General features: G+C 34.7%; 1 protein-coding gene and 1 long non-coding RNA gene across 2 annotated transcripts in view; one reads left to right on the forward strand and one right to left on the reverse strand.

The window, feature by feature from the left end:
- The window catches only part of LOC144571302 (protein DETOXIFICATION 16-like), a 30249-nt gene extending 25573 nt beyond the window's left edge, over positions 1-4676 (reverse strand). The window contains exon 1 of the mRNA XM_078320542.1: positions 4625-4676. Coding sequence (XP_078176668.1) covers positions 4625-4666 — 42 coding nt within the window. The 5' untranslated portion in view covers positions 4667-4676. The remainder of the gene's footprint in view (positions 1-4624) is intronic.
- Positions 1-14472, forward strand: part of LOC144571303 (uncharacterized) — a 79077-nt gene that overhangs the window by 22858 nt on the left and 41747 nt on the right. The gene's annotated exons all lie outside the window — the stretch shown is intronic.

Consider the following 14472-nt stretch of genomic DNA (forward strand, 5'->3'; position numbering starts at 1 on the left):
AAATTTGCGCCCCGAAATTTTTTTTTTTTTTAAATTTTTTATTCCGAGCGCAGATTTTTTCTGCGGCCCAGATTTTTTTTTTTTTTTTTTTTTTTTAGAGTTTGGAGAAAAAAAATCCATCATGTATATGTATATGTATGTATATGTATGTATATGTATATGTATATATATGTATATATTTGTATATGTATATGTATATATGTGTATATAATATATGTATAACTCATTTTTTTTATAATATATGTATAATATATGTATATATATATGTATATTTATATATACATATATACACATACACATACACATACACATACACATACATACACATATACATACATACACATACATACACATACACATACACACACATACACACACACACACACACACACACATACACACACATACACATACACATACACATACACATACACATACACATACACATACACATACACATACATATACATATATAGAGTTAGGTTGGGGTGTTATGGATAGCATAGTGGCCTCTATGCTACGGCTCAATATTCGAGTTTTCAAAATCCAAACGGTCGATCCGAACCGTTCATCTTATTCTCCATATTGATATCTGCTTGGAGACCAAATTTTACATTTTTCTGAATTTTTTTACTATTTATTAAGTATTTTACAAAATTGTTGATCCAATGGTGGCTGCACAAAACAGTAAAACCGTTGGATTAGCGATTTTCAAAGTGGCTTAATAAATAGTAAAAAAATTCAGAAAATTATAAAATTTGGTCTCCAGGCAGATATTAATATGGAGAATAAGATGAACGGTTCGGATCGACTGTTTGAATTTTGAAAACTCGAATATTGAGCCGTAGCATAGAGGCCACTATGCTATCCATAGCACCCCAGCCTAACTCTACATATATATACATATACATAATGGATTTTTTTCTCTCCAAACTCTAAAAAAAAAAAAAAAAAAAAAAAAAAAATCCGGGCCGCAGAAAAAATCTGCGCTCGGAATAAAAAATTCTAAAAAAAAAAAAATTCGGGGCGCAAATTTTTTCTGCAGCCCGGAATAAAAATTTCGGAGCGCAGAAAAAATCTGCGGCCTGGGTATTTTTAAAATTCCACCCAAAACCTGGTTATTTTTAATAAAATAATTATTTTTTTGGGTATTTTAAAAAAAATCGGCAAGATGGGAGGGCATAAGAAATGATGATATAAGTGATAGACTTGGGGTAGCACCGATTGATCAAGAGAAGATCGTCCAACACCATTTGAGATGGTTTGGACATCTCTCCTGAAGCACCGGTGTGTACTGGAATTATAAGGCGTATCGAAAACACAAGGAGAGACAGAGATCGGCCACGATTGACATGGGACGAAGCAGTAAAAAGGGACTTAAAGGAGTGAAATGTATCTAAGGAATGAGTTTTGGACAGGAGCGCGTGGAAGCTAGCGATCCACGTACCAGAACCATGACCAAGTAGTAGTTAGGATTATTAGGGATAGTATTATAAGTCTTAGGTCATAGGACTATAAATTTGGAGTCAAGGATGTAAGTTTAAGACTTTGACCCCTACAATTGATAGTTTTAGTAAAATATAGTTAATATTAGTATTAATATTATTACTATCACTTTCACTTTTACTTTTATTTTTATTTTTATTATTTTTATTTTTATTACTACTTTATTACTGCTTATCTTTATTTTATGATTATGATGGAGTTTTATTTCTAGCCTATCCCAACTTGTTTGGGACTAAAGACTTAGTGGTTGTTGTTGTTGTTGTTGTACACACAAGTAGAGCCAGAAAAATCCACAGTATGAGGCAAAAAACAAAATAAAATAAAAAACAAGATATAAACTTAATTTTTATAACTATATGTTATTGTATAAAATATTTATTTATTGATAATATAAGCATGCACCTTAACTTTTTGGGTGGGGCATAGTTCACAATTACTCTGGTTACAACTACATTTCCAATCTTTTTATTTTGAAAATTTACAATAGTAGAAAAAGAAATCTTTAACTAGATATTTCCAGCCATGCTGGCTCCGACTCTGTTGAGAAACAACAGAAATTCACATCGTGGACCCCACAAGGCAGTTCTAGGCAAAAGCATGTGTATTTCTGTACTAATTGGAGACAAAACAAATCTAGCGCAATATTATAATGATTGTGATAAAGGCGAAGTATCTGGTATGCCAGTGTCTTATTAATTATTGAGATTAGGTATGTAAATCAGTCTTCCATGAGGAGTAATTATGAATTTAAACTCCGAAGTTAGTAAACTAAGACGGAGATTGTTTAAGATTCTCAAGTCCCAAGTTGGCAAAATTTACTCGAGTGTTATAAAATGCAACATACGGTCGCATATTCGTTTGCGGCCCAATACCGCTTAGAAATTTACAATGTGGCCCAATATGCGGATAACCCATATACACAGAATTTGTATGATTTTGTGGGACTAATGTTTAGGAAGACCGGGATTTATCGCTGCCTTTTATTCGTTGCCTCTAAGAGCATCTACATCCGTGAAACTATTAGAGTTTCTAATCTGACGTGGCAGTTTTTAATTCAGTTTCAGTGATGTGGAAGAATTTCTTATTTAGAAATTATGCATGAAAGTTTCTTATTAAGAAACTGTTTATAAACTCTATGTTGGCCAAATAATCGGCTCAAATTGTTTCTCATTTTTAATTTATTGCTGACGTGGCTTAATAGAAACTCTAAAATGAGTTTTAGAAATGTGAGAGTTAGAAACTTTAAAGACCATAATTTCTAAAAAGTAGTTAACAGTTATTTAGAAATCCTTTTGAGTTTTAGGGATGTAGATGCTCTAATAGTCAAGATAGTGACAGTTGTTTTCCAATACTTTTGACATCCATTAGGCTGTGCTCTAGTATTGAAGGGGAAACTCTAATTAAAGAAAAAGAAGGAGAAGGGATGATGGGGAAGGCTACCCTCGTAACAAATAAGCCTACACCTCAAATCGGGGGTGACAAAATTCGGAGAAAATCAAAGCTAGGCAGTATCACTCTCCCCTTTGAACAATAGTTATTCACCTCTGCTTCCTCTCCGATTCTTCTCTTCTGGAGCAGAAGAAACGCGGTCTGGGATGAGCGTCTCTCTCTCACAGTGATTTTTCCTTCCCTTTTTTCCGCCTCCCTTCATCTGGAGCACGCCCTTAGATGAGTAATTTGTAAATGGACCGATTTTGTTCTGTTTCATCCTAAACTTTATTATAATTATGATTTATGCTTTTATCTTTACAATGTCTTTATTCAACCAATTACAACTAATTTTTTTAAAATAAACTTAAATAAAAATTAAGCATTGCACACATAATTTAAATATACTCTATATTTCATCTATTTTATTTATTTTCTTAATTTTGAATTGTGTTAATTAGTATTTATATCTTAAAATCCACATATGTACGTACTCCCGCATTAAAATCCATATATGCAGCTGTATACTGCATATGCGGTATGCGGTGGCCTTCCGCATATTGCATGAAAACCGCATTTTATAACCTTACTTTGTTATATGCCCTTCAAAAATAAATATTCTCTTATGGTAAAATATAATTAACAGAATATGCAGAACTTACTGATTTCTCCATTGAAAATGCTTACCGACATTTGAGAAGGTGGTCACAAATTGTCTTCATAAATCTCAAGGTAGGTTTGGAACAATATATGATGTTTTCCTAAATTAACTATTATATTAGCTATCTAAATCCAAATTTAGATGAAATCTACTTACCATTAAGCTTTATTCAGTAATAATTGCAAAGGGAAGTAGCCATGGAAGCACCAGACAAAGCTACTTCCCCAAGGCGACCAGCAAACATAATTGAAAAAAATCCGAATGCAATTTTGAAATTAAAACCCCAGAATAATTGGTATTGCTAACTCTCCTTGTTTCTGCACCTCTGTCCATACTTCTTTTCTCTATCCTCCTCTCACACATGGTTCAATTGTGGTAAGAGGTGTTGCTAGTGTTGGGCTCCCCATTGATAATATCTCTATTTCATTTTCTTTTTTATCATATACATTTAAGTTTTGTGACATGCTAATTGTTGGGATACAATTATGAAATTGGTCCATGCATTTCCACGATATGTGCATTAAGTGCTACACACATTATTATGTGGCCATATGACTAAATCTTAAATAATAGTTACCATTGTCAATTATGAAAAAAGAAAAGCTCACTGCATAGTACATATGAAAGTGCAACTATTTATACCACGTATTCAATTTTATTGGTAGAATGGAAGCTTCTCATATTTGACGCAACATTGAAATTTGAAAACTACTAACTCTGTAGTCTATACATTTATACAAGTTTCCCCTTAAAAATGGAAAGGATCATTACCATTGATCAAAGGTCTTCTAATCGGTAAGTGTTTATGCAACTTACTATGTAATCCTTGAACTTAGTTGGGCTGAATTGAATTTAACTGTGAGATTTTCATTTTTCAAGACTTTGTTTGTAGGATAGATGTTAGTAGATTAGATGTAACAGTAAAATCTACCAACAGTACACCAGGTTCCAGAGCGTCACTCAAATATAACATGTCAAGGGAAGTTATAAAAGTAATATAAAAGTGAGAGGATGAAATTGGAAATTTACCAGGACGCTGTAACCAGTGACAGTAGCAAAGGAAGAAGCCATAGAAGCACCAGACAGACTAGCATCGTACCTGTGTGTTGCACCGGAAACAGATTATTTCATTATAAAATATTATAAAATGAAGAAGATCAAGCGTTTCATTATTTCATTATTTGCGTGATCTTTTTGAAAATCAACCGTTCAAATACGTGCTGCACAAATCTCAAAGCAATAATAATACTGATACGATACAGATACGGCGATACAACAATTTTCAAAAATGAAGGATACGATACGGCTATTAATATATATATTTTTTTATTATTTTATATATGATATTTATATAATTATAATTTAAATCAAATTTGTAGAGAAAAATAGTTAAATACTATATTTATCTACAAGATAACACATGTGAACTCTAGTGTAGTGGTAAGAATTTTGACACCAACAGAATCCAACTGGGTTCGAATCCCACCTTCAGCAGAAAAAAAGAGTGCGCGGTGCACAGGCTCGATCCGCAGGCGCCGTGCATGGTTCAGAGGCGCGGTCCACAGGTGCGGCGCGCGGTCTATGGGCGCTGGGATCATATGTGGCGCGACCAGTGCATGCTTAAGTGTTGAAGCGCATAATTTGAAAAATTCATCTATGTGCGATCTGAAAATTCAATGGCCGAGCATCCTTCCAAAAAAAAAAACAGTAAATCAGGACTCTTACAGGATCTAGACATTAAACTCATTAATAAGGATGAGAGATAATTCACCAAGGTGTCCCACAAACATGACAGATATCATTTGTATTACATTTTGTAATAAACTCCCTGCGATCATTGGTCCAGCTAGCCATAGTTGCTTCTTCACCTCGCTTTTCACCTCTGCTCTTCTATTGCTCCTTGCTCTCCTCTTTATTTCTCTACAATGGCGGGGTGATTGTGCAAATTGGAGGGAGGGGAAGGAGGAAAGAAGAGTGTTTTTTCTCGGAAATAAATCTGCTGTGATTCCAATGGAATAACAAGTCCTGTTATTGCGATCCTAACGATTCAATTTTATTGAGATTCGTGTATAAAAAAGTTCTTTCATTAAGTACTTCTTTACAAACAATATTACTAATCGATTTTATAGTATTTTATTTTTATTTGTGAATTTTCTACAAAAGGATGTACCTCTTAATGATTATAGTTTAGTTTAAAACTAAAATAGACAGAAATTTTGATGTAATATTTGTTTTTAGAAATATAAAGAAGATGAGGGTTAATGCACTATCGGTTTTGTGCCCCAACCATACTTCACATCTCTTTCTCCGCTTTCAAAATTCAAATAGTCAATCTGAACCATTTAACATGATATCCATATTACAGTGTACTTAAAGACCAAATTTTATATTATTTGAAAAAAAATTACTATTTTTTATAGGTGCAAAATTAGTGCTTTTGAACCATCCAAAAATAATAATTTTGTACATATCTAAAAAATAGTAAAAAAATTCCAAATAATATAAAATTTAGTCTCTAAGTATATTTTAATATGAAGATTATGTTGAGCGGTTCGAATCGATTGTTTGAATTTTGAAAACAAAAAAAAAGATATAGGGCATGATTAGGACACCAAACCAATGATGATTTGGTGCATTTTTACCCTACCCTATAAATAATATTGATTTTGTTCGTCCAAGACAAATCATTCAAATTTTGTTTAGTATATATAAAATTTATCTTTTTCACTTTATATTGGGTAAATTTTGCGTAAATTTTATTTAAATATATGATTTATTAAATTTATGAGAATGAGAGCCCTTGAGGCCGATTTTTTCATTAATATCCACCATAAATAAAAAATTACATTAATATCCATAGTATTATCAAAATTTAAAAACACTCCAACCGTCATGATTCCTGTCGGTTGAATTTTTTTCAAAATGAAAACACTAAATTAAATTTTTGATAAAAAAAACTAAACTAAATTCTCAAAATGATCTATTTTTTTATAGAATATCTTGAATATGAATATCAAAAATGCTAAACTAAATTTCAAAATGAAAATATTTGAAAGAAACAATGAAAATATAACAAAAAAAAAATATAGATCTTAGACTTCACACGTTTACATGAACAATGTGTAGGAAAGAGTATGGTAAATGGCAAGAAAATAAAAATTAGCACGAAAAAAATTTAATAGGAAACTTCAACTCAAGTTTGAGGCTCTTCCCTTTGTTTTTTTTTTTTCTGCAATTTTGAAATTCCCATAACTGCTATGCAATCAAAATCAATATCTTCTGCTTACAAGCTTTCTGAAAGGTATATGCTGAAATCAGACACACTCAAGCTCCAAGATACGCTTGTTAGAAGTTTCTTCGTCATTTTCCGTGCTTCTCAGTGAAGATATCGTATCTATTGTCTTATCTCTTGCCTTATCTTCATCTGTTTATGAGAGATGTCTCAGATAAATACATGTATAACCTGCATGTGCTTTAGAAATGAGATAAATGACTTAGAAAAAGTACAGTAAAATCAGAAGGCATGGATCAATGATGTGAAAAAGTTTGTATTTCTTTTGTCACGCATGGGTCATACAATAAAACTGTGTACAATTGTTAGAGCAGTCATATACACACGTCTAAAAGGAGGAGGTTCCTCATTTTTTTAATAAACTAATACAATGTCTCTATTTTGTTCTGTCATTTAGTTAGGATTTTATATTATCAATTTAATATTAATCATTAAAAATAATTGATGAACAATTTTACTCCTCAATTACTCTCAATTACTCTTTAATTACTCTTCAACTTAAAAAAAATAAAGAATGGACCGTCAGGACTCCAGGCAGTCCAAAAAAATAATACTTAACTATCAGGAGTCCTAACAGTTTGAGTATTTTTAAAATTTTCAGAAAACCATGAATATTTTTATAACTTTTTATATTATGATGGATATTAATAAAAAAAATGGGCCCTTGAGATATCTCAAGAAATAAATGTAAGATAGAGCTGTATATATTGTATAATAGCTAGTGAAAAGTTAAAACGTTCAAATAAAAAAGAAAAATTGAAGTATGGAGAATTTTTTTTCCCCTTTTTCTCTGTAACTTTTCAAATAATTTAAATGTTTTCCTTTTTCATCTACCTGTTACGCGTTCTTGAATTATCCTCTGTAATAAGTAAACTCATTTATTTCGGGAGTTCCGAATATGTATCTTTTTATATTAAAAAATAAGTCAATTTTTTTTAGTGAGACTATGGTACACCATATTTATATTACACAAGGGTTTGCGCTATGACTTCATATTTCTATTTTACATCGATTTCTTGCTATTTAAAAATAAATAGTAAATAAATTGTAATAAATATACAATTTTATCTACAATTACAAATATATTTTTATACGAATATTATATTTTACATTTTGAGTTGACTATCTGAACGGCGATTTTTATTAATATCCCTAAAACAAATCAAAATTTTAAAAATGCCCCTGCTCCCAATTTTTTTTTAAAAATGCCCTGACCGCCTGGGGTTCGGGCGGCCCAAAAAAGCCTGTGAGGCGCCACCCCCTGGGGCGGCCCAAAGCACAAGTGAGGCGCCACACAGCAGGGCGCCTCATGTGTGTGTGTGTGTTTTTTTTTTTTTTTTTTAGAGAAATCTTAGTATTTTGATTTGAATAATTTTGTGAAAAAAGTTTAGGGTTTATGTATATGTGTATGTCAAAAAATAAAATATTATGAGTATGTCAAAAAATGTAAAATTTGGTCTCCAAGCATATTTTATAATAGATTGAACATCTAACGGTTTTAATTATATTGTTACGCTTTTAATTATATTGTTCAACTTTAATTGTATTATTAAACTGTGTTACAATAACGAAATGTAAAGTGCAAACAACATAAAATATGCGCGCCAATGTAATACAGCGGTCCCATAGTAAAAATACTACAATCAGAAATATATTACAATAAACAAAAAAGTTCACACAAGCAAAATAGCAAGTTTATCTGCCCCTACCACGACGTCTCAATAAACCTAACAAACGACTAGTTGTACTGGTATGAGCTGCAGGTGCGGCATTACTTGTAGAGGCTTGGCTACTAGATGATTGGCTCGGAGGAGGGGGGGGGTTGTGTTCTACCAGTTGCTTCAGCAACAACTCTAGCATTTTCTCTTTCGTTGTGCGCGTTTATGGCATCTGAAAATAAGAATACAATTCAGTTAGTAATATAATAAAATCATAAATGAATTCCGAAAAATGCTACATACCTGCGTTGCGCCTGTCAGAAACGGAACGGAGAGCCTGATTTCCCGATGGCCTCCTACCACCCATCTCGTCCATGGTCATTATAGCACGTTTGTGTCTCCTCCTCCCCTTCCTTATCCATCCTTCTGAAGGGAGTATTCTATCACCGACATATGCAGGCCACTCGTGCTGATCGGGATAAGAATGGAAAGATCCACCCCAAGTGGAAGCAAGGTAATCGGTACGGTACATGTCAGCAACATAGTGATCCTCGCAGTAGTTCCTCACTCGGCATACCGCCATCACGTGACTGCATGGTATGTGACTTAGTTGGGGTCCCTGGCATGTACAGGTTACCGCCCTGGCATCTCCGAATTTAACCACGTACTTGCAAGCCCTCTTGACAAACGCCATAGTGCCGTCTGGTTTACGGCTGGTAGGAACGTACTCATTTGGATTTTGCACTTCGAATTCTGTTCCATCATTACCCATCGGGATCACGGTCATAGTTGCACCTTTGTCCCTGTGTCGTCTTAGTTTCTCCTCCACCCTTGTTGAAAATGACTGGTTCATCCTTATTAATTCTGCGGCCTTAGCACGTCATTCCTGAAACCAGGCATTTAACTTGTAGAATGTGTCCTCTACAACTGCAGCCACAGGCAACATCCGGCTCTGCTTGAATACTGCATTCAGCGACTCGGACCCGTTGGTGGTCATAATTCCCCAACGCCAACCTCCATCACGGGATTGATATATTTTCTCGTATGCTGGATCTTCGTTGACATCTCGGGGATTATTTTTGCCCACCTTCATTAAGTAGAGATTTGCCTTTGGCATGTACTACATAAAAAATAAGGAAATAGAATAATGTAAGTAAACAATTGTACTAAAAAAAAATGTTTTCTTAAAGTACAATAATATATGTAAACAATTGAAATACATGTACCTTTGCAAAACTGCTAGTCATCTCTACCACCCTTCTCGGCTTTTTCTTTCTGCAATTCCATCTAAATGTATCAGTAACCCACTTGTCGCCCCCGGTTGCCTTGGAAAGGTTCTCCGCAACGTGTTGCATACACAACCTGTGCACACACTGGCCAGTACGTGTTGACCAACCGTAATCTTCACGATCAAAAACATATTTTATTCCTTTGTGCTGGTCTGATATCACGCAGAAAAACTTCCCTTCCCCAATCACCCGTCTTCTTAAAAACTGCATAAAGAATCCCCAGTTCTCGCCGTCCTCTTTATGAACAATTGCAAACGCCAAAGGCAACAGCTGGTTCTCAGCATCATATGCGCATGCTATCAGTAGCCTCCCCTCGTAACGGCCAGACATGAAGCATGCATCAATGCTGATAACGGGTCTGATGTATGGCACAGCCTGGATACAAGCACCGAAAGCCCATGCTATGCCCTTGAATTGTTGAGCTCCCTCTATTAGTACTCCGTCTTTATCAAAAAAAGGGCCATGCCATCGCTCATATACGGTGCCGACATTTGTACTTACCATGGCCTGGAGCAATGGTGCCAGATAGCCATACGAATCCTTCCAACTACCGAATATCCTGCAGATAGCAAGTTCACGACCTCTCCACAGCCTGTTGTATTTTGGGATTACATATTTGTATTTGTGTCTGACGGTCATAGCCACCGCCTTGATGCTCATCGATGGATCCAACTTAATGTCCTCCTCAATTGCATCGGCAATTAGTGATGTCGTCAGCTGCGCATGGTCTGTCCTTGTGGACGCAGACTTGCATGTATGAGGTGGTTCACACTTCTTAATCATCCATGCTTCCCCTGAACCCACAGGGGTTGCAAAAAGGCGGAACTGGCAGCGCGGGTGAGTTTTACACAGCACAACTAACCTTGTTCGGTCCCTTTTGTGTAGTATACATTCCCAGTTGCCGTGAACATGAGTCTCATTTATTTTCTTTACAAGTTCGTCTATGTTGGTATAAACTTGCCCTGCGGCAAGTTCTTTATTGTATTCAACACGAGGACCGAAGAAACTAATGTCTGCCTCTTCGAAAGCTGTGGTGTCGTTGAATGTGGCGACCGGATGCTTACTTCCCCGACCTGTAATCGGGAATTTTTCTGCCCTGGATAAACCTGGTACATTTGCATCACCATCTGATAAGTCATCAGCTTCCCAAACCCCTTGGTATTCGTCCCCCGTTTCCATTTCCCTTTCTGGTATGACATCAATAGCATCAACATCAATATCAATATCATTTCGATTAACGGGTACCGGTCCTGACTCTGGCATAGTTGGAAATCTAGGGATTATGGGTGTCTGTCTGGGTGGTGGTGGCAACTCTTCAGTATTTTCTGGGGAGTTGTGGTACCCCTGGTTGTCATAACCGGGGCTGTGGTACCTCTGGCTGTCATAAGGGGACTGCTGGTGATATTCCTGGTTGTCATAAGGGGATTGCTGGTGGTACTCCTGGTGGTCATAAGGGGAGTGCTGGTGGTACCTTTGGTTGTCATAAAGGGAGTGCTGGTGGTACCCCTGGTTGTCATAACCCGAATTGTCATAACCTGAAGGTCCCGCCCCAGCCGAACTTGAAGGTCCAGCCCTCGTCCGGGGAACCCTCTTCGAATATATGTCCATCACCGGGACCCCACAAGCCACAAATTGAGTATACACAACTCTCCACAAATTGGCATCTGTTATTGGAAACTTAACAAAGTAAGGTCTACCCCCCACACGTGAGTTGTCAATCCGTGTAGCCAATTCTATTTCATACCTGTTGGGGTTTACATATGTCTTTTCGTATATTAGCTCCTTCAGTTCCTCAAATGTGGTATTTTCATTAATCTCGAAGCCAAATGCGACTTCTTTCGTGTAATGCACGCCATCTTTATCCCTTTCTAGCTTGCCGCCGACATACAGTGCAACTAACATCTCTTCTTTAACAAACTACATTTTAAAAAAAAAATTACAAGTATTACATGACATAATAATGGGTACAATAATAAATGACTAATTGAAAAATAAATGACTAATTGAAAAATAATTAAAAAAAATTAAAAAAAAATTACAATGTTGCTACAGTACGTGTACAGCAATTGCTACAGTAAATATACGGTACGCTACAGTGCTTGTACAACTAAATTGCTACCCTAAACATACAGTACGCTACAGACAATGTACAGTAGGCAACAGTAAATGTACAGTAGGCAACAGTAAATGTACAGTACGCAACAGTAAATGTACAGTACGCAACAGTAATTACAACAGTAAAAAATAACTACAGTAATGACTAATTATTATAATTAAAAAACATACCTATTCACTCAGTTTCTCGCCTCGAGCGAAATTCTCAAATCGAGAAGTGACAGAGGCAGAAAACGGGGTTTAAATCAACACACACATGAGGCGCCCTGCTGTGTGGCGCCTCACTTGTGCTATGGGCCGCCCCATAGGGTGGCGCCTCACAGGGAATATTGGGCCGCCCTGGGCCCAGGCGGTCAGGGCATTTTTAAAAAAAAATTGGGGACAGGGCATTTTTAAAATTTTGATTTGTTTCAGGGATATTAATAAAAATCTTCGCTATCTGAACCTTAAAAGTAAAAATAACACATTCATAGGCCGGATCCATCCTTAATATTATATGCGTATTACCTGAAATTTTTATTCATAGGAAATACAAAAAAAAAAAATTAAAAATGAGAAATAATATAGTGGAATTTTAGAAATAGGAAGGCAAGATCACGGTTTGGAGTTCTGTAGGGACTCCAAATCATACCGCAACATCTGCTAAAAAAAAAAATGTGGGACTCCAAATAATAACAAAAATCAGAATTGTTTTTCTAAATGTAGGATGCCAAATTAGACACAAAAGTTTCTAAAGGAGAAGGAAACGATAAGGCATAAAAAAGAACCAAGCAATTGCTCTTCTGAAGATAGCGAGAAAAATAAAAATAAAAATCGCATGGGTGGGGTGGAGATGTAGCGTCGTACTTAATATTATTTTTTTTCTTTTTCTGATTTGTTGTCTAATTTGAAGTCCTATTTTTAGTCCAAGTTTTTGTCTAATTTGATGTTCCATCTTTAATTTTTTTTTTTTATTTGACAATGGTTGCGGTATAATTTAGAATTCATGATCTTGTCTTTTTGTTTTTAAAATTCCACCGTATCATTTTTTTTTATTTTTTTATTTTATATGAATAAAAATTTCGAGCGTATTACCATAGGCTCACTCTTTTTTTTTTTTTTTTTTTTTTTTTTTTGTGAAATCAACTGAATCATTGCGTCTGAATGATTCAATAGAAAAAAATAGTTAATGATTCAGTGTCGGCAAAATCATATACGGCGACGGCGTCACATGGCACCATATATATATTGATAAAAGCGCTAAAAGTAAAAAATGACCAAGATTGTTTGCGAGCCCCACGAATAAGTTCCTCAGGAAGAAACAAACAAAAGAAAGTTTTGTAAACTGTATAACCTCTCTCTCTCTCTCTCTCTTAATCTCGTACAGTGGAGATTCATTGAGTCAATTTGGTTGAACATATATAAAGTTCACATCTTTATCTCTCTCAATCTCGTACAGTGAAGTACTCCTTTTCTCAATCGTGAACAGTGAAAGAAAATTAAAGTTTTCTTTCCCTTTTCAATTGTATCCTTAAATGACTCTGAATTTATATTTATATTCTTTTATTGTATTCAGTAAATGACTCCAATCAAATAATCCAGATAATAACCAGCTAAAAATGTAATTGACATATGAAAACTACAAATAATGATTTTGTGGGGGTAAATATTAAAAAATGTGTAAATAAATAAATAGTCACCCACCCAATAACATGTTAACAGAGTCTGGGAGTTTGGATTTAGAACTGTTTGTATGGGCCAAGCATTCCCACTTCCCATGATGTACTCTCTACTCTATAGAAAAAATAGCTTTGATCCCTTGAAGCTGGTTCCATATGTAAGAATGATCCAGCTTTGATCCCTTCAACCGTAGTTGTTATTGTTGTTCGTAGAATGGTACTCGTTAGTGCTGTGTTGTTGTTGTTTAATCTTATTTCTTATACTTCCTATTCCTACTACTATTTATCATCATAATTCATTATTGCACTGATAATTCCTTAAAAAAAATAATCACAAGAATATACAAATAATAATTATTATTATAGTAACTAATAATAAATGTTTATATGGACGTCAAACATCCTCTTTTTTTTTTTAAATGTAGCTACAGTAAAATCATCAAGATTTTTGAAAGTTCTCTTGCTACAGTAGAACCGCTTAGAATCTGGGCGGTTGGGACATTTTTTTTTTTTAGGATATTTCTGAAATTTTTATTTATGGAGGATATGAATATAAGTTCTGGAATCCCATCAGTTTCCTGATTTCTGTCTTTGTTTTAAAAATCATTAAATGGAAGAAAAAACAAAAGAGGAATTCTCTCTAGCTTATTTTACAAGAATTTAATTACACTCAACACCGATAAGGCCTTTTCATGTAGCCCATGGGTCTAACAAATAGAAGGTTACTTGCCAGAACGCATATTTTTTTATTTATTCAAAGGAAACAGAGAAAAAGAAAAGGTATTTGTTTTTTTAACCAAGGGAGAAGAAAACAAAAGGACCTTTCAAAAACTAAGCTTGACAACTTAGCATAAGAATGACTTTT

The sequence above is a fragment of the Carex rostrata genome, chromosome 19, assembly GCF_964058835.1.
Source record: "Carex rostrata chromosome 19, lpCarRost1.2, whole genome shotgun sequence".
Taxonomy (NCBI): domain Eukaryota; kingdom Viridiplantae; phylum Streptophyta; class Magnoliopsida; order Poales; family Cyperaceae; genus Carex; species Carex rostrata.